At 39.4% G+C, this 27,271-nt stretch overlaps 1 protein-coding gene and 1 long non-coding RNA gene across 4 annotated transcripts in view; one reads left to right on the top strand and one right to left on the bottom strand.

The window, feature by feature from the left end:
* wt1a (WT1 transcription factor a) overlaps window positions 1-19,117 on the top strand; it is a 26,390-nt gene extending 7,273 nt beyond the window's left edge. Inside the window, exons 3-8 of one of the 2 annotated variants that reach the window (XM_051382778.1) lie at window positions 221-323; window positions 11,418-11,517; window positions 14,217-14,361; window positions 15,850-15,939; window positions 16,279-16,362; window positions 16,754-19,117. In XM_051382778.1, the coding sequence (XP_051238738.1) occupies window positions 221-323; window positions 11,418-11,517; window positions 14,217-14,361; window positions 15,850-15,939; window positions 16,279-16,362; window positions 16,754-16,875 (644 nt within the window). In that variant the 3' untranslated portion in view covers window positions 16,876-19,117. Of the gene's footprint in view, window positions 1-220; window positions 324-11,417; window positions 11,518-14,216; window positions 14,362-15,849; window positions 15,940-16,278; window positions 16,372-16,753 lie in introns of both variants that reach the window. The other variant, XM_051382777.1, reaches the window with a different exon arrangement.
* Window positions 19,118-26,231: 7,114 nt separating this feature from the next.
* On the bottom strand, window positions 26,232-27,196 carry LOC127353195 (uncharacterized). 2 transcript variants are annotated; one of them, XR_007881246.1, is made up of 2 exons: window positions 27,109-27,196; window positions 26,232-26,383 (listed from the first exon to the last, which is right to left on the bottom strand). It is a non-coding gene; the product is annotated as an uncharacterized LOC127353195 (long non-coding RNA). The 2 variants fall into 2 exon arrangements; XR_007881245.1 differs by lacking the exon at window positions 27,109-27,196 and adding an exon at window positions 26,525-27,098.
* Window positions 27,197-27,271: the final 75 nt, after the last annotated feature.

The raw sequence follows: 27,271 nt of genomic DNA, 5'->3' as shown, positions 1-27,271 counted from the left end.
AAGCTCAGACAGAGAAACATGAAGCGAAGGGTCTTTATTTGTAGAAGAAACTGCCAAAAATGGAGACAAATAGGAGAGGGCAGAGTTTAAAGGGAGATGAGATATGGTGGAAGTTTATACACTCTCCTCTGAGTGCACAACGTTTGCACATATTATATATGTATTGTGTGTGTGTGTGTGTGTGTGTGTGTGTGTGTGTGTGTGTGTCCGTGTACTACAGGTGAGCAGCAGTATCCCGTTCCACCTCCTGTCTACGGATGCCACACACCTTCAGACAGCTGTACAGGCAGCCAGGCTCTGCTGCTGAGGAACCCTTACAACAGGTAACACACACACATTTACACACACTCCTTACTACAGTACGTGCATGTCTATATTTAGAATGAACAGCAACAATTAAAGCTGGAAATTGTTTCAGAAACCATTGTTGATTGTTTGGTATCAAACAGCAGCAATTGAGTGAAAGGTGGCAGGATGCAGTTTTGAACAGAAAGTTCACCTTCAGGACAGGTCTGTCTGCCACAGTGGCTTCCTTTCTGGTTGTGTTCTCCTTCCTCTGGGTGTTTTTTTCAGCTGTTTCTGTTGTCTTTATGCTAGCTAAGCCATTAAAAGTGTGTATTTCTCCCTCCAGGGGTTTAAAGATCCTTCATTTCGAGTGCTGTTTATATGCAGATTAGACACGTACGAAAGTCACGGTGCCACTGAAGGAAGTAAACTAACAGTGGCAGGAAGTTCTGAAGGAAAGTGGGTTGATTTATCGATTGGAAAATATTCAAACGGTATTTTACATCAAGTTATTCTGCATGCAACTGACAAAACTATGCAGGCAAATCATCATTATTTTACTCTTTTCATTCATCACTGGTCTTTTCTTTGACGTGATGTGTATTGATATATCCTCCCAGCACAGATGATGGGCCAGGAAAAATGTATTATTTTTGAGTTTATTAGGGTTTTCATATCTATAAATAGCAGAATGAGACAAAGATACAACTGGCTTTGCAATCAGTAGCACTGTCTTTATTTTCAGCTTTTAATGAATAATAATTATAGAGTTATAACACTGAAGAGATCTGATCCTCCGTTCTTGCAGGGAGACCTACACATCATTTCTGATGTTAATGAATTCAGATTGATACAGCTCTATTTCTAGGCTTATAAAGAACATTTTCAAAGCTATCAAAGGATTTTCTAATTTTCAGATTCTTAATCAAACAGGGAAAAACAAAGGAAATGAGCCCAAAATAAAATAAAAGCAGTGACAGGAGCAGACTGATGAATGACTGGAACGCTACATTTCAGAAATATTTCCTCCCATCAAACTGCAGTCTGCTGAGAGAAACCACAGCTATAACTTCCTCTTGTTGAACCTTGTATTGAATTACCAAAGTCCATTGATGGGTGGCTTCTTGTCATTGATGTGAAGTGGGGATTTATGTATTTTAGCTTCTTGGCTTGTGTTGTTTGTAACATTTAATTCTAAGTTGTCTTTTTCACAGCAGACATTTTGACGTGGCGCAATAGGGAACACGCAGATAATAACATTACGATGGCTCTGTTCTCTTCAAGAGTCCCAGTAATCCCCGGCAATCTGAAACTGAGTCGGCTAGATAGAATTCAGCCATCATTTCATTATTTACACCTGTGCTTTTCCTACTCTCCTCAGGCATTGTGAGGGGGAAAACAGAAAATAAATCATATGTTTTTACACACACACACACACACACACACACACACACACACACACACACACACACACACACACAGAAATGCCTAAATTGTTACAGTGTGAGTCCAAATATCCTCATACTCTTGCCCCACCAAAACTGTTCATCTCCTCCCTTCTTCCAGCCACGCCCTGCCCTAACCTTCCATCCCTTCCTGTCCTCCCTACTCCTCCCACTCACTAGAACCAACAGTTCCCAAGAAATATTGCACATTTTAAAGAACATATATATATATATACTGTAAATGACATTATTTGAAAAACAAAGACAGATGCTAATCTTACAGCGAAATATTAAGCTGTGTTAACTTCTTATGGCCAAAAAGTTTGTTAATGTACATATTGGCCACAATGCAAACCACTTCACCCAAAGAACCATCTCCACATCTGCCACTGCAGTGATCAACCTGCCTTTAATAAACACACCAATAAATCTTGTGATAAGTTTTTGATAAACTGAACATTTTAATGGGGTACACGTCCTCACTTCACACTCTCCAAACTGTTTGTTGTTATGTTTCTAAATGAGACATTCCTCACATGCCACCGACTCAGTGTTTTCCAGCAATGGAGTAATCTTCTGTAAATACCACAGCAAGGATGGATACTAAAGTTTCTCTGTGTGTTTGTGTGTGTGTGTATGTGTGTGTGTGTGTGTGTGTGTGTGTGTGTGTGTGTGTGTGTGTGTGTGTGTGTGTGTGTGTGTGTGTGTGTGTGTGAGAGAGAGAGAGAGACAGAGAGAGAGAGAGAGAGAGAGAGAGAGAGAGATGTGGGGTGGACATAAACTGTCCTGAATGTCTCAGTCTAAGGGGGTCTTCTTTGTCATAAACATAACTGATAGCATGCACACACACAAACGCACGCACGCACGCACACACACACACACACACACACACACACACACACACACACACACACACAATCACATGGCTGGGAAGACTCATATGAGTTGAGTCGGTTGTCTAATCTTGCAGCCTGGTACCAATAGGACTGTATTTACTCTGCAGGCCGTCAGCTTGGCCCACTGCAACAACATGAAATGAAAACATGCCGATGTCTTAATAATCCATACATAAAGAGACACACACACACTCTCTGAACAGTCTGCATGACGAGTACTTTTACTTTTGATACTTTACGTATATTTTGATGCTAATACTTTTCTACTCTGTAGTATTTCAACTAAGTCAAATATTTTGAGTACTTCTTCCACCACTGGGTGGGGATATTCATTTTAAAGGCTCCTATCCCAAAAACCTGAGAGCATTTCTTACAAATTCTAACTAATTGTAAATTGTAATTTGAGGAATGGTAATTTGGTGAAGAGGTTTTCCTTTACTGCACTTCTGTCTTGCTGCATGTTCTTTGGCATGCCGTGTTCTTCCTTGGAATTTCTGTTGATAATATTTCAGTAGTTGCAAAACTTTGTTGATCCATGGCAACTATCACTCCTCGTGGTAAATAACCAGTTTCTTTTTGGCAAATAAATCGCCATTTCAGCAACAGGCTTCCTGGGAAACCCCTCTGGTTCCCACATACTGTAACACAAACTTGGTGTTTAGAACAGAGAGCTTTCATTAAATGGATGTAGGCTGAATCAGTGATGGGTTCTTCCATCAGTCAGCAGTAGGGAAGAAAAGCAGACACTTATTTATTTGAAAATGTCATGGATCATTACTTTAAATCTTGTGCTCAGCCTCTATTCCACATTTCAGCAAATACCATATGTGCTCTGCTGGCTGCGTGCCCCTGCTGTACTGTAAAATAATAGCAGCGTAATGAGCAGGGTACCAGGCACCACATCTACCCCATCCAGACTGCTGTGAGCCTGCAGGTGGTGTGATTGAGGGCCTGTGGTGTGAGAGCTATAAATCCTTTGTGTGTGTGTGTGTGTGTGTGTGTGTGTGTGTGTGTGTGTGTGTGCATGTGTAATCACATGGCAGGTCTGAATAATGATTGTGGAGTCTGCTGTGTTTAATGAAAGATGGCTGTTATGGGGGAATTTAGCTTTCTTGGTGTCTATCTGAGGCACATTCTTTATCCTCAGCTCCACCTGCGACTGTGTGTGTGTTGGCATTTTTTTATCAGAGTGCTTCTATTGAGGATAACAAAAGGCAACACAGCTACGCAAATGGATACACACACTCAACCCTGCTAAAAAAGAGTCCACTGCACAGCTCATGAGCTTTTTTTTCTACATTTTGTCTTCCCTCCACAGTGGAGAAAATGTATATCAAATGACCTCTCAGTTGGAGTGTGTGGCATGGAACTCTGTCAATACACTGGCATTCACCATGAAGAGGTAGGACCTTATCCATCACTCTCTTTAAATAGCAGCAGTCAGTCAAGTTGATGTTGAATAAGACAGTGTAGGTCTGATCCAAGAGCATCAGTTCTTAAATGTCCAGTGTGTAACATTTAGTGGCATCCAGCGGTATTGCAGCTCCCTCGCCTCACCCTCCCTTTCAAAACGTGAATGAGAAACTATGGTGGCCATGAAACACAAAAAAATACGAAATGCCTTATCTATAGCTCGCGTTCGGTTTGTCCTTTCTAGGCTGCTGTAGAAATGTGGCAGCGTAATTTTGCATGGATACACACCACTGAAAACATACCTGTGAATATTATATTCCATTTCCTAAATGTTACACACTGGACCTTTAAGGCCATATTCTGACTTTTCATTGACTTGTTACAGCATACGACACCCTATATCCTTAGACATTTGATTCCTTGATGAGGAAAAAGTCCAACAAAAAAAACCCCTTTAGTAGACTTTAGTTGAGCTGAAAAGGGATAATTGTTTTGTTAGTCATAAATGTGAATAAGGCCATAGAATAAGGAAAATAAGAGAAACAGCAGGAGTTCCTAGTCATTTTTAGAGTTCAGTCTGAGCTGTCACAAAGCACACTCCACACACGCACGGCCTGTGACATTTCTAGTGGCCGATTTAGAGAAATATTCATGGGAAGAGGGTGTGGAGACTTGGGGTGGCAGAAATATTTGCTAAATTTAACACCTATATTAATATTTGTTTAGAAAATCTCCCAAATAAAGATATTTAAACTCAAAAACATCATTGTGGCACATTAGTAAAGCATTAAATAGAAATATCTAAAGGTGGTTTTAGAAATCAGTATATTCTTTTATCTACAAATCTTCAGAGAGATTTTTCCAAATACATGTAGTTTTTAGTTGAATATAAGCCTTCACACATCACTTAGTCTAAAATGTGACCATAACAGATTATTGCATTACATTAGATGTATTATATGTGTAAATTTCCATTTTATCCAAATTAATGTGCTCAATTTGACAGCATTCTGGGCAGTAGATTTAATGGACTTTCTGGTACATGTTTTGGTATTTTGGCAGAAAGTAGATTGGAAATTAGGAAATGAGAGGATAGAGTGGAGAAGATGACATGGAACAAAGGTGCTTGGCATGGTGCTAGATGAAAGGTCAGGTGGTCCCCTGGGAACCATGAAACTCTATACTCTCCATACTCCAAACTTTTCATGGCAAATCTGGTTTGCAATTATAGAAATATCTTGCTTAGTGTCGGGTGTATTGACAGATGGACCCACAACCCTCAAACTTTGAATGACTAAAATGTTAGGCTTTATGATTTGGAGAATGCTGCAGTTTAAAACTTAGTATTCGATTAGCGTTTTAAAAAGAGTCTCCCCTGTTTATGGTGATGTGCGCCCACACGACACACGCTAACGCGGCCCCGCGGTACCGGGTCTGGGTGTCACGACAGGGCGCACAGGCACACGGCCGGGCAACGCGGTGTCCCCACACCGTCCGGGCGCCGGGGGACCGGGCAACAGCGCGTGGCTCAACACACCGAGAGATCCGCACGCACATCGGTCGACATCCCTCTCAAACCCAACACTGCAGAGCCCGCAAGGGAGCCGCACCACTACACTGTGTGACTTTATATTATATTATATGTATATTCTTAATATATTTATGTCTAATCAAGGAGCATGTAACAAGATTCCCCGGATATAAAGTGCGTCGTTGTCAGAGGAACAAACGGACGCAGAACATCACTGGATCTCCACTGCGCAGCCAGTAAAATCTCACGTGTCTGCCAGTTTCAAATAAGCCTTAATAATCCTTAAAACAGTACAATAAGTCCTTAATACAGAGTACAATAAGTCCTTAAATACAGAGTACAATAAGTCCTTAAATACAGAGTACAATAAGTCCTTAAATACAGACAAGACTGAGGAGTGACTTTTTTTTCAAAAAAAAAATTAATATTTTTTTTTTTTTTTTTTTTTTTTTAAAAAAAAAAATTTTTTTTTTTTATAAATTAAGATAAAAAAATTTTTTTTTTTTTTTTTTTTTTTTTTTTTTAAATAAAAAAAAAAAAAAGGAATTATAAAGGTTTTTTTGGAAATTTTTTTTTTTAATAAAAAAATTTTTTTTTTTTTTGGGGGGTTTAAAAAAAAAGGGACCCAAAACCTTAAAATTTTAAATAATAAAATTTTTTGTTTTTTTTTTTGGGGAGTGTTGTGGTTTAAAAATTTTTTTTTTTTTTTGGTTTGGCCCAAAAAGGGTGGGGGGTCTTTTAAAACCCAGCTCTTTGGTCATATATGAGATAAGATGTAAAAAAGACAGTATAGTCCTTTAATAAGGTGAATAAACTATGGGTACCCTGTTCTTGAAAGTTTAGTTCTCATATTATGGCATGGGATGTCATGTTTTTGTCGAATCAAAGCAGAAATACATTAGAAAACAGTTCCAAGTAATCACTGTAGAATTCACACAGTGTTCACACAGAGTTAAAAACATTCAGTAGCACGCGCTGTACTTTATGTCATCGTGACCTGCGTATAACTGCACACTGGTCAACGTCTGTGTCGGCTCACAAATACCTTTCTACCCTGAGCCAACAGGCATTCATCATAGTTAACAGATGAATGTGTGTGTGTGTGTGTGTGTCTGATAGCAACGTGTACATGCACAAAGAGGTGGTAGCGAGAAGGAATGTCTATGTGTCTGGGGGGATGTTGCTGCATTGTGAAGAAGCAATGTGAGTATGTGTTTGTATACAAGCGTCTACAGTGCTGAGAGTGGTGTTGTTGAGCTTGCTGATTATATGTACATGAGTGACAGGAGAGACAAATGTCAAGAGTGTTCATAAGCACTGAAAAGGTCTTCAGAGAAGGTTGATAGAAGTATATGACAGTGTTTCAGAGGCTTCGCTCAGCTCTGGGTGTGTTGGTGTTTCTCTCTCAGCGGCTGTGACTCTCTCAATGGGGTTGGGGGGGCAGGAGAAGGGAGGGGAGGTGTGAGGGAGTAGAAGGGTTGGGGAGGAAGGGAAAGGACAGCAAGAGGAGGGAGTCAGTTGAATACAGGAAGATAAAGAGGAACGGGGCGAGGAGCAGGAGGTGAGGAAGAGGAAGCGTAGGGGGAGTCATGCCAGTTTATAAAGTTGCTATCAGTTGTAGGTAATTCACTCAAGTCTGCAGACCTATGCAACATGTGCATTAATTAATTACATTTCATTATTGTTAATAATTAGTTTTCTGATCAGAAGTTAGATGACAAGAGTGATTCTCATCCCTAAATTCCACCGGACTCAGGCGCAACGCGTTACGTTGCAGATGATTGCACTCATTCTAGACAATGCTCTTAATTCCATCAGAAGCGCCGTGGCACGTCTCAGAAGCATCCTCAAAGTGTCTCTCTGCTCTGCTTCGCGTAGAATACGCAGCTGGTCTAAGCTACGTCCCAATAACATTAAGCAGCTCAGAGCAGATTGCACTGGCAGGAAGTCAGACACAGAAACGACAGAGAATCCAATTTGAATCTATTTTCAAGTTGGGTGCAGACTCCAGATCGAATTTTACACTTTGTGGCACCAGGCCAGACAACATTCAGTCAGAGGCAGGTTAGAGGAGATTTAAAGCAGAGAAATACACTGTTTTGTATCCTTTTTAGGGACAAAATACACAAGTGAACAATGTCAGGCAGGCAACATGCCCTGAAGTTGCTCTTGGTGGGATTTGAAGACGTGCGGATCACGGAATGAAACCGTGCCATAGATGTAACGTTATAAAGTCGCGCCTAATGGAATTTCAGTCATGTATGTTTTGTAATTGATGTATGTAGCTGCTGGTTAGCTTAGCTTAGCTTAGCATAAAGTGTGGAGATGAGGAAACAGTCTGCTAACAGACTCCACCTATCAGCATGTCTGAATCTCTTATCTCATATCTTGTTTGATCAGTCTGTATAAAAACCGAATATTAAAAACAACAAGTTGTGGTTTTGCCAAGTGTGAACTTACCGTGACGTCAGCCATTGTTTGTGGAGTACCGCTCTGATGCCTGTAGCAGGAAACAATGGCAGCATGCCTGCTTACACATCTTCTCATATTACAGATAAACAGTGCAATAAAACATTTTTCGATTTTTAGTGAGAAATAGGCAACAGAATCTTGATCCATATTTGATCAGCACTGCCTAGTTTGACAGTTTGATCTGAGTTTGGTGCGCTGAGCTGGACAGACTCTAACAATGTAGCCACACCCTAAAGCACAGCCTGCTTTATCGTCTATTTTACTCTAAATGGAACCATAGTTTAGCAAATGAACATCCTGCTGTGTTGAAGAAGACATGAAACTATCGATTGTGACCATAAACTCATCAGGAAACTGTTTACTGAGCTCATAAATCAAGTGAGAAGTTGGGTCATTTTTCTGTAAGACTCAGTACAGTCAGACTTATTTTTTGCAGCCCATGGAGTGGAACAAGCCCATTAAACACTTGTTGATTTTACAGTAGAACATCCCTGTATGGATTTAACATGAGCCCTCAAAGTCTGTGTCCAGTGTTGAATAGTTAACAGTAGGTACAGATAAGCTTTTCAATTAGTCAATTAGTACTTAGTCAATTCATATTTTATTACATTTATATTCTGCAACTACACTTTGTTGTATTTTATTATATTTTATTATTAGATTTATTAGTAGATCCCCTGGTATTATTTGTGCTTACTGTGTTTGTCTGGGTTGCGGTTTAGACGCACCTAACAGCGTTGCTGTTGTGGTGCGGACATTGGTGCTGGGCCACATTCAGGTTCATGTATGAAACTCTCAGTATGGCAGCTTACATGGGGGTTGCCCCATCACCACAACCTTCCACCCTCCTTTATCATAGTGATGGAGTTGGAGGTAAAAGGGTTTTTCGGCAGAAGCTCCAGAATCTCTGACTATGGTGCCCCACATTGTACAATACCCGCTACTACAAACTGAAATATCAAAAAATATGACTGAATGTATGAACATAAGTAAAGGAGCATGCAGTATGATTAACACTGTGTCTACAGCTGACGTAGTCTCGATGCCTCCTGTCCTTGGAAACAGCGAGGCAGACAAAGAGCACCTTATGACCACTCGGCTGTACACAGTACATTCCCACTGCAGCAGCACAGGATGCAAACTCCCATCCTCCTCGTTTGGTTAGACAGACTGAAATATAACACATTTCATAGACAAGAGCTTTCTGTTTCCCTGTATGTTATCATAAGGAGATACAAGAGGCGGAGGCTGCGTCACACAGAGCAGGTTTTGTTCTACTCTAAGTCTGAGTGAAACATGAAAAGCTATTTGTCATAAATAATACTCTGCTTGTGCAGTAGCAAGTGATGAAATAATTTGTCTAATTGATCAATTATCTGATCAACAGTAGGAAGTATTTGTTTGTGTGAAAAACAAGTTTCATAATTATTGAATATTTTAAATTCATATGTTGTATGTCATTTTCCAAGCCTAAATGCCAAATATTCCCTGGTTTGATTTCTCAGAGATTCATTTTTACTGTTTTTATTGGTTTTAATTTCATCGTAAATTAAATATCTTTAGGTTTTTTTACTGTTGGTCAGAAAAGCCAGCAATTTGAAGACGTGGCCTTGGGTTCTGGGAAATTATGATAGAGGCTGATGAAATTGATTGATAATGAAAAAATCATAAGGAGCAGTAATGATGAAAAGCTTGATATTGTAGAAGCTAGTAGATAAATACTTGCCTGATTGAGACTTCATTGCTAGATGTTAACATTACACACGTGACTGAAAGTTGTCTAATGGGAAAAGGTTTTGGTTTGTCAGCAAATTGTTATACATGACAATGCTAACTTGCTGATTTTTACCAGGTATAATGTCTACTGTGTTCTCCAAGTTAGCGTACTACCATTTCCAAATCAAGATTAAAAACGAACCCCCTTTCCTACAGTTGATTTTGTTTTTTTGTGTGTGTGTGTTGCCCAAAGCCTCTAATAATTTAATTATTATTATTATTATAAATAATATTGAACACAGTTGATGTTTACAGGAACTTTTGTAAGTATTAAAGTTAAATGTTTGACCTGATGTGGGGCTCGAGACGACAGGTTAAGCAACCACCAAAATAATTGCAATTCTTACTCAGAGGAACATGAGTGTGTGAATCAAATTGAATGGCTATCCATTCAAGAGTTGCTGAGATATTTTTGTCTTGACCAAAGTGGTGGACCGACATGAGAGCCGATTTCTTTCTTTTTTTTGTGTAATATTGTAGGATTAGCATGGTTAGCATAATAGGTAGGCATAATGTAAAATTGTAAAACTGGTATTGGAAATTATAAGGTTTAGTATAATTACATTGAAATTACATTAAATAATTTAAGTGATTTATGAGCACACACACACCAATTATTGGTCAAAACATTGCTACATTTGGCTACATGAAAGCCAGAGTTGGCACTAAATGAAGAGCCGCTTGGGAGTAAGAAAGAGCCGGCTCTTATTGCTGAGCTGAGCCACATGGTCTGACTCACTAAAAGGGCTGGAATTCCCTAAAATCACACCAGTGACATTTGCAATCATCCATACGCTACATGGTTTTATAAAGTCAGCCAACACGTTCCTCAGGGATCAGTGTCAATGTGAACACCTCCTCTTGTATATGTGCTATTGCTGATTTTGAATCCGGGCGTATTGTTCCTAAAGGTCACAGTTTGACTTTTTAGGGCCAAATATTTCAATAAATTCATACACATGCATAAACAGAGGCACCCACACACACACACACACACACACACACACACACACACACACACACACACACACACACTTCAGCTGGATATGCAGTTCTTGGACAAAAGACAGACATCAACACGACTTACCTCCATCTCTCCAGTCAACTCTGAGCATACAAATGATTGGTCTGTGTTTTGCATTACGGGCTGTATGTGACAAGGTGAACATGTTTGAATAATGATACCTTAATGACCCTACCTGCAGTCAAACAACAGTTCATGCTCTATATATCTGCCAGCGTTTGTTACACTGTATGTATGGATTTATGGCATTGAATCATGTTCTCGTTATCGGATGTCTCTCTGCTCTACATTTCAACCTACTGTACGTGGCAGTCGACCATGTGGAAACCCTCTTTTTAACTGTGAATATTTGTGATCAGGAAATTATTTAGTCGGCTCCAATGTTGATATTTTGGAGCTGAAAATGTTTGATGGTACAGGTGTCTACTCTTGGAGCCAGTATGGCTTTCAGACAGCTACTCTTCAAAACTGTGTGAAAGTGTTCATTGTTTCACCTTCAGGTAAATTACCTTTCTGTTTATTTTGCTGTAAGAATCTGAATAAATGAGTCACCATCTCTCTCTCTGTGTTGGCAGCCATGCAGCAGGCTACGACAGTGACCCCAACACCCCCATGGTGTACAGCTGCAGCACACAGTACCACATACACACGCATGGAGTCTTCAGGGGAATACAGGTAGGACTCACACTAAAACTACTGCGGCGTCTCTACATTTCACTTCCTTTTTCATTGTTTGATGCCATCATGAGGTCACACAGACCCTTTGCCTGCACACACAAACACACACACACACACATTGTGTCCTTGGCTGTTTAGTGTCAAGATCAGGATATACACACATGCTTAACATACTGAAAGCCTAAGGTCAGTGTACCAAACACTGGAGGAAAAACACATTAATGACAGAAAAAAGAAGGTATTTTTTTTTACATATTTCTTGTGTAGTGGAGAGCCTGATGAAATGAGCAGGCTGTGTGAGGAGGAAATACTGATATGTAGCAGAGCAGAGATTTACAAACACACTCACACGCACAAATGCCTGCATATGCACACAAACACGTCGCATAGTACACACATTTTTTAAAAAGGCAGCTCTAAAGGCCAAGAAGAATCTTTTTCCACAAATCCATTAGCAGTGGCGAAACACACACACACACACACACACACACACACACACACACACACACACACACACACACACACACGGGTTACACTGGGTAAAGATACAGTTTCCATACAAGGATCAGCATGTTAATAAATCATTAGATTTTAATTATTGTCTGTCAGCGGCTCTAAAGGACAGGGAGCAGAGATTCTCCAGACGTGCTCTTAGTCCACAGCAGGACTTTTGAGATTTTTCTTTCTTTTCATTTTGGGGCCTGTTTCATCATTCACTCTGCTCTCTTTTTTCCCCTTTGCTCATTCTTTTTTCTTCTGTTCATAGAAGTGGATTGTACTAAACACACATAAGTCTGGCTCAGTGCAAAAGAATAAACAAACTCTCGCTCTTATGCCTTTTAAAGTATAATTTAAGAGCTGCTAAAATATGAGATAACAGATTGAGTAGCAACGAGATGCTTTGTTCCATAATGTTAATAACGGCGATTACACTAATTCTCAGTCACTGCCAAAGGAAATACAGATGACAGCCAGCAAAAAATATTACAGGGCTTGCTGACAAATCTGAATCCTATGATTACGAATCACCCAACAAATGACTTAATCACAGCTAATTATATCATTCTGCTGTGAGATCAATCAGTCAGTTTTGTTGATCTCTAATCATATTATGTAAACTAACAACAACACCTGCAGCAAACAGACATTTTTCTTGCTCACTGCAGACAGGCATGCTGGATTAGCTGTCAGGTACTTTAGTGAGTATTTAATAATAAACAAATAAAGTCATTAATAATATATTAATATAGCTGTGGTTATAAATGAACCAACCATTTGAGAAATAATTTAAAGAAATATGAAAACTATTATCATATTATTGCAGACAATCTTCATTCTATTTATTTCAGAAATTAATTAAGCAAAGTTAATTAATTATCAAAAGTTCTTTATTTCATAATGGCATTTAGGATTTAGTGGCAACTAGTGATGTAGTTGCAGACTGAAACTCCCTCGCTTCACCCTCAAGTTCAAAATATTATACTATATTATGAAACCCATATTGTTTACATCCATGTTCTTCTTCACTGCGTTTTCAGGTGGATTGAATTAGTGGAATAATGTAAGACCATTGGCAGGAATGTGTAAAAAAAATACTAATAGTAGAGCTGTAAAGGGTCAAAAACTCCACAGGGGGGGATAATTATCAGTGCAATGAGTTGGATTAACACCTTGTTGGGGTTCATTGCACTGTCAACAACACCTTGTCATTAGTGTATTCTACACCATGTATTGTGCATCACTATAGAGCAAAGTCCAGATTATAATCAAGTCTTACTTTCCTACTGTTTCAGTGTAATGTGGGATGTAAGGATGATTGTGTCAGTGAATTTCACACCTCTTGCAGTGTGTTACGACTGTAATGTTTGTATAAATAGCTGCTAACAGTGCTAATTACAACAGGGCTGACCTCAGAGTCTCTCTGGCCATTATTGTAGACATTGAGGAAATGAAGAGCAGATGGCTGCGGGAGGGCAGAGAAAGGGGGTGGGGAGGGAGAAGGGGGGAGAAGAGAAAGAGGAAAGCAATGGTAGAATTTTTTTTTTTAGGTAGAGTGGTATAGAGTGGATCAGTTCAAGAAGAGGAGAGAGACGTGAACAAAATGCTGAAATGTCATGTACTGCGTTGACAAGTAGCTACATCGAGGAACTACAGGTCGGCAGGCGGCATGAGAGAGCATGAAAAATAAGAAAATAACCCTAACCCTAACCCTATACTGATTTACTATCCAGATGAACTAATACACAAAATTTGGGTTTTTCTTCTACAGCCATGTGTTATTTCCTGTTATTCTTCTCCAGCGGTGTCGGCACTGAGCTGCGGGGTTGTAATGGGGCGCTCTAGAAGGGGGCCTGTCTAAAAGGCGTGACTAACAGCTCCCCCTGGGCTGCAGTCAGTCTGGGGTCATTTTACTGCTAATTCCCAGCTAATGAATATATGACCATTTTATTATAATGATCTCTGTGAGCCAGACACATCACATGCACTTATTTACACACAGGACAGATTTAATTGCCTGTCTTCTAAATTACATTTTACTGGGTAAAATAATTGATGTCTAGGGAGAGTTTCTGTTAATTTTGCATTGAGTGCTTTGGCTTTGAATTAAAGTATTGTCTGTGTGTGTGTGTGTGTGTGTGTGTGTGTGTGTGTGTGTGTGTGTGTGTGTGTGTGTGTGTGTGTGTGTGTGCGTGCAGGATGTGCGGCGGGTGCCCAGCATTGCTCCAGCCATCGTGCGGTCAGAGAGCAGCGAGAAGCGCCCGTTCATGTGTGCCTACCCAGGATGCAACAAACGCTACTTCAAGCTGTCTCATTTGCAGATGCACGGTCGCAAACACACAGGTGAAACCAACAGAAACAGGAAGCTGTGCTGTGATATTACACATATTCTACAGATACTGACAGCAGTGTTGTTAGTGCCAGAAAGTGTGTTTCCCAGAAACACAGTTACTGTCAGCAACGCGTTCTTATTCACTCAAAAGTTCTCTGTTTGGCTTTAGAAGAACAAATGTTTTAAAAGCTTTTAAAGTGATGTTTCCATTGGCCCAGAACACCCATATCTGCTATTGCCAGAAAATACTTCCTGTTTTGCAAAATAAAGAGATCCTTTGGATTTCCCGTCAGATCTGAAGCAATGGCAGTGTGATTTGACACACACTCATTCATGTGCACCCTTTTCAGCTGTTACTTTTACTTCACTTAGGTGCTTGAGGTATTCAGTATCTTTGCTGATAATGAAACATTATTTAAGTCACTATAAAGTCAAATAAATCCTGCTGCACCCTTGGCCCGTCCTCAAGGCAACCTGGGATGGGCCAGTACAATGGCCTCCGGTTTAACTACAGTATTGTTCTGATGTTGGAAAATGTATATGATGATGACAATAATGTTAAAATGCCTCACAGACAAATTCTGCTCTATTATCATAAGTTTGCCTTTGCACATTTGAGACATACATTTAGGGCTGCAACCAACAACAACATTATTGATTATTCTGTCAATTATTTTTTAGATTGATAGCCTGGTGACATTTGAGAAGCTGCTACCCACCCAACCTAGCCGACTACCTAGCTACACTGGGTTGTGAGCTTGGTTTATTATATTTGTCAGCCGTCAAAGAGAAGAGTCAGCGTTAGCAGCCAAATTCAGGGTTACTGCAGCAGTGTTGTGATTATAAAGATGTTCCTCAGTGAAAAAAACACACACCTCTGTACTCATGAACTAGCTGACACTGACATGAGAAAAGGATGAAATAACAGCACTAGCTAATAGGGATGCACAATATATATCAGGACTGATAAATTATCAGTCGCTAATTGGATATTCATATTAGTATGCATTATTCCAATAATGTACTTATAGCAGATAAATTATCATTTGATAATAATCTATTTTGAATTTTGAATTGAAGTATGAACTTCTTTTTAAAATAGGATAATGTACAGGTACTGCCAGATATTGGTTCAGTATTGACTGAAACATAGAAGACTAAAAAAAACAGCAATGAGAAGCTGGGGCCCCCAAATTCGTTGACATCTATTTAAAAAACTACAATGAATTAGGTCATGATTGTGATTCTGATTCATTTTCTGTCAATTAGCTAATCAATTAATGGCCTCATTGTTTCACCTCTACATATATTACTATTTTCCATTCACAGTCAGAACAGCAGCTTTGTTGTCAGCAAAATTAAACTACTACACCGTTACACCTTTATTCCTGTGGGTGTGTTATCTGTGATATCTTCAGGGAAGAAGTGATCAAATAATTTCATTTAATAATGTGTGTGTGTGTGTGTGTGTGTGTGTCCTCTCTCTTGTCTTTGTCCAGGGGAGAAACCCTACCAGTGTGATTTCACAGACTGTGGCCGGAGCTTTTCCCGCTCCGACCAGCTCAAGAGACACCAGAGGAGGCACACAGGTTTGATCAATTTTACTCAACCTGACTTTACTTTACCTTTGTATTTACTCTCTCTGAATTTCCTCTCCTCTGCTGTATGCATGACAGCCATTTTGTGGACAATACAGTCTTTTGAAGTACACAGTTTGCATTTTGTGTACAGTGTTGAACTACATTAAGTTGCTAGGCTGGCCAAACTTTGGAATGGCTTCCTGCAAGCCTCTGCTCTACTGTATTTTTCTATCTCCCTCTGTGTGTGCGTGTGTGTGATGTTGAACATGTGTTTTCTGTATATGTGTGTGTGTGTGCGTGTGTGTGAACTTGGGCGTGTGTATACATGCATACTGTACATGTGTTTAGGAGTTAAACCCTTCGAATGCGAGACGTGTCAGAGAAAGTTCTCTCGGTCTGACCACCTTAAGACACACACCCGGACTCATACAGGTAAAACAAGTGCGTAAACTTTTATTTTTCCATTTCTTCTTCATCCATTTGATGTTTAAATATATACAGTTGCAAAAGAGTAATTTTATAACATAGTATTGTCAACATGTATTTATTCTTATTTGATTTGTGTAATTATGTACTACAGTACTACAGTATATAAAGTCAATTTAATCTTCCCATTCAGGTTGTGATCAGTATAGTATTCTAACATTTCTCTCATTTTCCCTTTCTTTTCACTTGATTTCATTATTATTCCATCCGGCTTGCATCCTCTCTAAATCCCTCCTCTCTTACTTTCTCCACCTCCGGTCATTACCATCCTCCCACTACTTCTTCATTCTATCTTCTGTCTCCTCCACCCTGTCCATCCTTCCTGCCTGTCTCTCAGGTGAGAAGCCGTTCAACTGTCGGTGGCCGAACTGTCAGAAGAAGTTTGCCCGGAGTGACGAGTTGGTGCGACACCACAACATGCACCAGAGGAACCTCACCAAGCTCCAGCTGGCTATCTGAGTCTTTTGTCAGCACATATCACAGTTTTAAATGTAAACATCTGGGTTACATCTGCTTATATTTTCTGTCTCCACTTAATCCAAACCTGGTGGCCACCTTTGCACCCACTAACCTAGCCTGTGTAGGGACCAGTAGAGTCCTAATGGCTCCCTTAAAGAGGTTAATATCACTAGTCACTATTGCTGCCGATCCATTGTTGGTTTTGGTCTTTACATGGGATTTAAAGGTCCAGTGTGTAACATTTAGGAGGATCTTATGACAGATATGGAATATAATATTCATAGGTATGTTTTCATTAGTGTATAATCACCACCTGTATATCCACCGTATATGCATCAACATGCAACATCTCACTCTGTGTTTCTCTGCAGAGCAGTGCAATTGTCGGTAGACTGTACCAGAGGGGTAGAGCGGGGGGAGATTGTTCACTAGTTAATCTATCACAGATACTTGTGCTGTGAGAGAGATGCTTTGCTGAAGCAAAAAACACAATGTTAGAGAGAAGTCTAAAAAATGTTAGTCTGTGGTGGACTGCCACAGGCTTGGTAATTAATGGGAAACACTGAGTCTAGAACAGACAAACAAAGCACTGGTACTTGATAGGGTCTTTCATGTTTGTGCAAGTTTTGTTGCCACTGTTGTTTCTCCTACACACTTGGAAGGCTGAGCTGTATTCAAGTGGATACACTCAGCAACTTCACGGCTAGATGCCACTAAATCCTACACACTGGTCCTTTAAAGATTTGAATTATTGTAGCTGTAGCTGAAAAGAGCAACATTTCACTTAAGTTTCTGTTTCCGAGAAACATTTTGGCAAATGCTGTCCAGCTGGTGTAAATATAAAAATGTACACAAACCCAATTAGATCTACAATACAGTCACTTTACAGAAGGTCCCCAGAGTCAATGTTAGTATCTTTGCACATCAAGACAGAAGAATTTCAACCATAATGTAATATTTCATTCATCCCCAACTATTGTCTGTTTTCTTGCCACCATCCACCACTGTGTGTAAAGTGAGGTCAAAGGTCATGGTCATCTGCATACATGCCCCCGCAGCTTAGCGCCTTCAGCTGTTGTAAATAGCTCTTCTGTTGAGCTGCATTGGGAGGGCCTCTTTGTTATCTTTTTGTGAACAAAACTTGCTTTCACTGGAATGATTTAAAGAGAGGGAGGTGTCATTCAGTCTCTCTGCTTTTTCTCATAATTTCCCTTTTATACCATGGGTGATAATGCTGGGTTTGATTTAAAGAGATCAAATGAAGTGAACAACTTGCATCCAACACCGTATGCATTATGTGTTTGCAATGTAAGCTTTTGGTGTTTTGTCTAGTCAGCATAAAATGTACTTTGCAAACACAGATATGCCTTTATGGTTGTATTTAAAAAACTGAACTTTTATGTGACGATTGGATTTTTTTTTTCTAGCATTGCTCAGCGCTCTCAGAGCCAAATCGTCTTGTCTGTGTGGTGTGTAAATATTGCTGGACTTTGGCAGTGTTTTAGACACTGCAAGCTCTAAAATATGTCTGCTGGGTCACACTGGCTCTGTGTCCGGGACATTATGGTCAAGATGTAAATAATTCTTCTTCACCATGGGAACTGAACTCTTTCCATGGGGGAAAATATGTAACTTAACTGATATATTTTAGACTTTTCTTTGGATGGATCCAAGAACTGTTTATACTTTCAGTTTTCTCTCTTTTGTGTGTATTAATATTTGAGTCATAAAACAGCAAATGTCAGTGAAACATTTTTGTACTCAAAAGTGTGAGATAATTGAAAATGATGATGTTTTCTCTCTGTGTAAATGTATTGTGACTGCTTTGATACAGCACCAGTTTGTCTCTGTGGTCTTTATTTATTCATTTGAAAGTTTCTTTGTTGTTTTTTTTTAATACTAAGTCATCATTTGTTTATTAGTCAGTAACATAGTATTATCATCGCCCACAAGAAGGTCACAGAATTAAAATAACAATTCCTCCTCACACACAGAAAGAAATATCTATGAAATACTGTATAATAATGTATAATTCCGCCATTTTGAGGATCCAATTATTTCTTTTGAAATATCCCACTGCCCTAAAGATACAATGTCATGTAAAAAAAAATAGAATTCATCAGCTGACCTTGACCGAGGTTTCCTCCCGTAACACACATAGAAGGTTTTCTTCTTCAGCATAGTTTATCCTGCCCTGTTTGTGATTAAACTCTTAATAACTGAATTAAAACTTTATCAGAGATCAGCTTTGTGAGTGACTACTGTGTACACTCTAATAGACACAAACAGTTGCACAATCAGCATACACACTTACACACAGTACAGTACAGTACCATCCACTTTTCTTTCTTTATCTCTCACCAGATTCTTCATTGCATTCCTTGGCTCTCCTCTCCGTGAAAAAAAGGAGCTGTAAAGGCAGATTAAAATGAATGTGTTTTCTTTCAGCCTCTCTTTTACTCTTTTCACTCATGCTGCTTCTTACTCCTCTCATCCTTCCTTGTCCACTTTTTTTTTAGGTTAAAATCTGCCGTTTATTTCTTTGGATCACCCTTATGACCTTCAGCTTCACCATAACTTACTAATACCTTTTTAGGGAGGAGATTTCATCAATATGATGACAGTCAACAACACTCACATGCATGAAAACAATAACTCACAGCTTTAAAAAAAAAAGTTCTACAGCCACCGCAGTGTTTATGGAGAGAGAGAGAGAAAGCAGCAGAAAACAGAGACAGAGACAGATGGAGGGAGAGATGGATAAAGACAGATACAGCAATGTTTCTTTTGTGAACTTTTATCACAAGTTTAGCCAAAGTGTTAGTGTAAATCAGACAACGTGTCCGATTCCCTCGGTGGAAATCCCCTGAAACTCCCCAGGGCTCTTGTGCTATATCTCAGCTGTCGGACAAGGCCTATATCTCTCTCATCTCTCTCTGCTGTGTGTGTGTGTGTGTGTGTGTGTGTGTGTGTATGTGTGTGTGTTTTGGTGTTTCATCTCTGTCCCAGCCTAATGCCGCTGAAGGCCTTTGAAGTGAGATAGCTGGTCAGTGTAACTGTAGTTTTGTCCACTTTCAGTAGTCACATTAGACACTGTATCTAAATGTTCTACTTAAAGCAGATATAGAAAACATGGATGGATGGAGAACATTAGGCCCCTTGCAAAGAACTGAGAAAAAATCCCATACAAAGTACAGTACGTCAGGCCTTTTTGGTCCTCAGCCAATCAGAACATTGCTGTAGTTATTTTAACCTGAAGGCAACTAACTCAACCTGGCCTCAGTCAGCTTTCAGCATGCTAATTAGCTTAGCCTAAAGAGAACACCGAAAAGAAATGTTAAAGTGGCTATAATCTACATTTTTGTAATAAGAATATATCAAATGACAATGTGAAAGGGACTGTTGTAGTGGTGAACCTACAGAAAATTCACCCAAATCTGCAGCTCCCCTCGGCTTTATAGAGTTTTAAAGTAGGTTTCAGCTCATTGTTTAGCTTCCGGCCCACAACTTTATTATTTCAGTTTCACTCTCACAGCTCTCATAGCGTGGCGACCCTCAGGAGAAAATGGTTTTCAGCAAAAAAAATCTCTAAAAACCCTCTACACTACCTGCCCAGCACCAAAGACAGACAACGTTAGCAACTAGCTGGTGAAGAGCCAGATATTTCCCTCAAGAGGTTGCAGAGACCATTCACAGAGCTAAAAGAGACTGAATGTCACTCTGTCTTTGCTGGAAGTGTTAATATCCTCCTGTTTTGCTAACACTTTCAGCTAAAAAGGGGTTCACAACTGTTTTTGTTGCCCCCAAGTGGCCAAAATATCAGCTATTGCAGGTGGGTTCATTTTAGCTAGGTAGCTTCTTTAGCGACACTTGGCCTAACATTATAGCTAGGAAGTTTTGCCATTTTACAGCCATGCTCATTCAATTCAATTCAATTCAATTTTATTTGTACCAATTCATAACAGAAGTTATCTCAGGACACTTTTCAAATAGAGCAGGTCTAGACCGAACTCTTTATAACAACTCATGACTTTAAGGGGTTTTTTGTAGAGACAACTCTTCAGGCTGGATCTTGTTAGCCTCTTTTAGCTTGTTTGTTTCACAGCACATTTAATAATTTAGTTCAGTTTCACCGCGCTCATCAACCTCATGTTATGTTTTCAGTGAAAAACCTTGGATAAAGCAATGCACCAGTGGTGGAATATAACTAAGTATATTTATAATCTGTACTTAATTAGCCTACACTTTTGAAGTAATTGTACCTGAGTATTTTCATTTTAACAGTAGTACTATCTTCATCCTGGAGACCAGACTTGCAGGCCCTTGTTGCACCTGTTAAAGTGGGACACATAATTGTATTGACACCTTATTGGTATGTTGGGTTTGGTCACCTCATGTCACTCAAAGCTCTGCCCAACTTCAGCCTACGCAGAATACAAATCAGCCAGGATCACTGTGTGTGTGTTTAATGTAGTCATGCTGGAAGAAACCCTGCCAAAGTTTGAGATGAGCTACAGCTTTATGTCACCAAACCTTTGTCTGGCTTGTCAAGCTCACCGTTGTCAACGAGATTCAAGCACTGAAAGTTGCTTAGAAAAGGGTGAAGACACAGAGGACTACCTCTTTTTTTAAGGATGATTTTTGGGGCTTTTATTGCCTTTAATCAATAGTGACAGGAAAGTGGGGAGAGAGAGGGGGATGCCACGCAGCAAAAGGCCACAGGCTGAAACCGAACCCAGACCACCGCGGCAAGAACTGAGTCCTTGAGCATGGGGCACGCACTCTACCAGATAAGCTCCCACAGAGGACTACTATTCTCCAAAACGTTGGGAGCACCTGTCTGTACTCATACATACAACATACTAAGCAGAGGATATCAACTACTGTAAAGGCCTTTTTCACTGCAGACACTATGTCATACAGTGTATGAATAAAAGAACAATTAACGATGGCTCTGTTCTATTTAAGTGTGTGAGCCAGCCTGCAGAATACCAACAGACCCCAAAGACTGAAACAGCTAAATGGAATTCAGCCATCATTCATTTTATTTACATGACTGTGACCAGCCAAAATATCTGCTGCGGAAAAAGGCCTGTTGACAAATTTATAGAGCTTTCAGTAATGTAGGCTATAATATGAATGAATGACTCAACATATGAATGAATTAAGTATTTATTATTGTATCATGCACACAACTATACCCAGTCCACATTCTGAAGAATTCTGCATGTACATATTTACATACAGAATTATCCATGTCGCCTTCATTTCCAGGCATCTGAGAGCAAGTAAGCAAACTTAAAAGTGAACTACTAACCCAGTGTTTCTTTGAGCCAGTTCTTTGAAATGAACCTCACCTCCCCCTGGTTTTCACTTACTTAAAAAACAATATCTAAGAAACAATCATATTTAGTGCCTGAAGGTGAGCGAAATTGACTAAATGTTAGCAATCTCACTATTTTCCTCAGTAAAAATAAAGAAAGAGAGACCTAAATAAGCAGCCAGCACCAGGGAGGAGAGAGAAAAAAGAAACTGGGGGAAAGAGTAAAAGACAGAACAAAAAAAGACAGGAGACATCCTCTGCGGTCATGTTGCTCTGCGATCTGTGGAAGCAGAGAAAGCGAGATGATACTGTGGATGTTTAGGTCCTGGTACGGCTCAGCACAACTCATTACACACATACACACACAGTGCTGGAAGTGCTCAGTGCAGTTTGTTTCTCAAGAGGCTGCATTCCTTCACTAACTGTCAAAGACTCAAGTTGCTTCAAGAGGATAAAAATACTGACATGAGTACAGCAAAGCCACAGCAGGAGAGATTACTATTAAAAAGTGCAGATGGAGTGCAGAGTAAACAGAAAATATAGCAATAAAATACAGTCGTCATTTTGTTGGTACTTGTCCTACGGTTCCTCGTACTGGTGATTTTCACAACCTTATTTTAACATCAGTTAATTATCGACTGGCAGCCTCTACCAGCAGCTACTCTGTTTTTCATTTTGTGCCTCCGGGTTGGATTTGGAGGGAAATCTGTTTTATTGCTCTATGGCACAAAACAGGAAGAAGGCGATGTTCCTCCAGCCCAGACTGAGCTCAAGCTTTGACAGTTTCTGGCAGTGGTAGATGAAAGGAGATGGAAGAATCCTTTCCAACATGGTTATCCTCAATACAGCCAAGAGAGCAACCAGGAAACTCCAAGAGCATATGAGAAACTGGCTTTTATTATTATTAAATGTGGTCTAAAGAGATCTAGAGATAAATTAGCGATACATTTTTGAAAATTTGATATCAATGTCACAGTTTCAGCTCTAAAATGCTTCTGCCAGACTGACTACCATGTGACACATACTCTTGCATCTCTTCAGTACTATCTTTGGATTGATTCTATTCTATTTTATTAAATATATATTCAAAAACTTTTTTAAACATGTACTGGGCTTTTAATCTTTAACACTGGTGAAAGTTTATTTTGCATTAAGCCCATTATGTTTTTAAAATGGATATACAAAAAAAGCTTTTATAAAGTAGGAGTACCAGTACAAGTATGAGTGCCTGCAAATGAATAAGACTGTAATGGCGATACTTTTGAAAGATAATTTTAAGCCATGGTTGTGGGCAAGCTTGCTGTTTAAATTACAACTTTATCCACTCCTTGAGTTCAAACATTACATTAATTAACTATAACAGTACGGCCACACAGATGTTTTCACTTATTTTGCCTAATTAAACCTCTTCTGATGCAGTCAGACCAAAGTTAGCTTACCATTCATTTCCAGAGCTTTGACAGTTCCTGGCTGTATCCTCTTCACTGAAGCCAAGACATTGCTTTTGGCCACTACCACTGATATATGGCCACATCATGGATGTTTCACCAAGCACATGTTGGTCTAACTGCTGCATGAGGAAAGTGTGGGTGTGTATAGACTTAACTTGACTCATTAGCTTTGTTGCACCTGTAAGGGCAGAGACGTTACCCCTTTCTTATTGGTTCAGGTAACCTTACATAATTTCCTGCATAGCTCCACCCAACGTCTGTGTGCAGGGAGCATTTATTGACTGTGATCACAATCAGGTTTATTGCCAAGTACATACAAGGGATTTGGCTTGGTATACTGGTGCATAAAAACTAACATAGTATGAGAAAAAAATATATAGAACAATATAAAATCTAATAAAAATATCAATAAAGATGTGAATAAAAAGAGAAATATTAAAATGCAATATGTACAGTATGGCCGTTATTTAAATGAAGAGCTGGACAGTTTGTCCGGGGAATGTGTAAGTTCACTGTGTGAAGAATAAAGGATATCTACAGTGTGCGAGATATAGTCCAAGAAATGTGCACGAATGTAACACACATTCAAGTGAGTAGGTACTGCATAATGTAAATGTATAGAGCAGGGGTCTCAAACTGCTATTTTTTGTAGTTGCTTCATATCAATTTAAACTAACTTCTTATACAATTATAATAAAAACACAATATTGACAAAGGTCAAAGGTGCCTGCAAATGTGTGATAAGAAGAAAGCAGGTTTTGGGCCTTTATTTGTTATTTGGCTATGAACAAAAAATATTATATTAAAATTATAATATAAAAATATAAAAGTATAATTTTAGTAATGTGAATATAATTTTCAGAATTTTGCACTTTCCTGTAGTACTTGAACTTTGAAGTGGCCCGAGATGACAATACCGGCAGTGGCCCCAAGCCAGTCTGAGATTGCGACCCCTGGTGTAGAGGGTGGGTGGTGGGTATAAGAGTCAATGTTGAAGTAGGTGCAACTAAAATGCTAAGACAAAAAATTACAGAACTCTGTAACAAAAAAGTACAGTGCCTTTGTATTCAAACTGCCCGGGGCCTCATTTTCTGATTAAGTGCTCTGACAGAAGAAAGCAAACAGAGAGAAAGAAGAGTGATTGTCTACTCTGAAGGTCACTTGTGCAGCTGGGGTGATGCACTGCAGGGGTCAGAGAGGTCAAGACAGATTCAGACACTTTAACAACATTTTAAAATCCTGTGTATGTGATTGATATACCTTCAGACCATATGCTCTTAGTTGCTTTTGCCCGTTCCTCTCACTTGCTATCTGTGTGTTTCTGAGTGAGCAGGAGAGGCAGACTAACAGACACAAGGAGAAAGGGTAGAAGTGAATGATGAGCAGAGATGCTCTCAGGCAGTATTTTACATTTAGTGCCGCACTGTCAGTGTCATGTTGTCCACAACCTTTCTTCTTGCCACCCACCCACCCCTTTTCTCTCCTGTTTCTGTCTGTCATTGGCTGCTTTGGAAAACATTTGTAAGATCTTTAAGAGTGAATATGTCAATGTCAGCTGATTCTTACATATAGGTAAACAAACTGCACAACAACAGGTAGTCTCTATCCCCCCATTTTATTAAATTTAAGACAACATTTCCCATGAGGCTTGTTGTCTCCTGCTGCAAAGATGCTGTTGTCCCAGAGATATCCTCTGGAAGTTTTATGTGTTTAGAGTTTATAGTCAGCAGTGCAGGTTTATCTCTTCAGTCTTTACTTGGATGGTAAAAGTATTCAAAACAAATTACAACTGCTTCAAAACTGTCTCCAGGTTTCAGAGAGGGTCTTTCTCTAACACTCACACTGGAGTTCAGGCAGCACACAGCAGAGAGGTTCAGTCTCTAGCTCCACCCTGTGGTCAGTCTGTGTCATTATCTTTAAAGATGAACTACACAGTTGAAGGTGAGGTTCAAGCTGAACCCCTGTAGACCCTTGTAGATCCAACTGGTGGATCAATTCCAGTTTTATTTTTCTTTGTTGGGTTCTGAACTGATTTTTGTAATAATTTCAGACCAATGTTCAATGTGTTCAATGTGTTGAACCAAACTGAATGTCTGTCCCAATGGACATCAGGTCTGTTAATATGATCTGAACTGTTTATCAAGCTGAGACCATCAATTCAGCATCATCACACGTTTTCTTTCACGATTATTTGATTTAATCAAGTTAATACTGAAGTTATCAACTTAATTCCACAATATCTGTACAGAGTTACTCCCATGTGAGTATAATGTAATGTGCCATGATTGTGATCAACATACTGTGTTTGCTCTGTGGGCTTCAAAGGAGGATGTCTTAATCACCAGTAATATGAAATACAATTACAGGCACAGAAGAGCTAAAATGATTTCGCTGTAAAACCAACATACTAGGACTATCCACGTGTGGGCTATAGTTAACACATGCACAGTTAAAACAACCGTAATATTTCCAATAAACTTTACACTGTAACAGTGGCATCCATTTTGGTGGACATGACAAAAATATAACTGTTACAATGAACAGGGAGGAACTGAAAAGCGGACAGACACACAGGTAGTGGATTTGATGAAGAGAGTAATTTATTGTCCAGACTAAAAGGGGAATGAATGTGGTGGAGGGGAATCCAGAGGATGCAGGCAGGGACTCCATGGAGAGACAGAGGACAAAGGCTGGTTGTGAGCGTGGCTGACAGGCCGGCGGACAGAGAATGGTCCTACAGAGAGCGAGAACAAGGCAACTTTACTTTTATGCAATATCTGTTCTTTCTATTCCTTACATTTCCAAACAGGCTTGTTACTTTAGTTTCAATAAATTTGAGGGAAATAATTATTAATTGATATTAATATTTGCCTACCCAACATCAAGCCTGATGCATACAATGCAAAACAAACGTCAAGATGACAGACACGAGCAAGAGTTGACCCTGTTTGAAGTCTCAGTTAGCTTAGCACAGAAACAGCCAGTAGGAATGTCCGTCAGAGAAACAAAGGGAATAAGAAGAGCCTGCACCCTTTCACTTTAACTTAAGTAACTTAAGTTGAATCAGTACTTTTACTTTTACTGGAAGCTTTTTCTGAACTTCTACTTGAGTAAAGAATGTGTGTACTTTTGACACCTCTGAATCACTTTTTCTAAAATGTGTCCATTACAGATCATTAAATTATTATTATGTGTTAATGTCCGTTTTTAAACATGTTCTTTTTAAAATGTTTCTAAATGAATGAGTTATATTTGACAGCATTCGCGGCAGCTGGGGTGGACAGAAGGGTGGCAGCCCCTCTAGATCTGCCCCTGCTAAGTTTAAGCACATTTACCCACCAAAAACTCAAACTCACTTAACCCTCCTCAGTGCTTAAAACGAGACAAATCGACTATCAATGTTGCTTTAACTAAAACAGAAGACACATCCGCACATTCAACTATAATAATAATAATAACCTGTTACTAATGCACTCCGACCATCTAATTATTGTTATTCCCGAAAAACACCAAAACAAACAAACAAACAGACTCTCGCAGTTTCAGTTTCGTTTTTCTTTCTTTAAAGGTAGCACATAGTTTAGTTTCATCCTGCTGTTCATTGCTGTGTTTAGGTTTTGTT

This window comes from Dicentrarchus labrax, unplaced genomic scaffold (genome assembly GCF_905237075.1).
Source record: "Dicentrarchus labrax unplaced genomic scaffold, dlabrax2021, whole genome shotgun sequence".
NCBI classification, from domain to species: domain Eukaryota; kingdom Metazoa; phylum Chordata; class Actinopteri; family Moronidae; genus Dicentrarchus; species Dicentrarchus labrax.
This window is presented reverse-complemented; position numbering and strand designations above follow the sequence as displayed.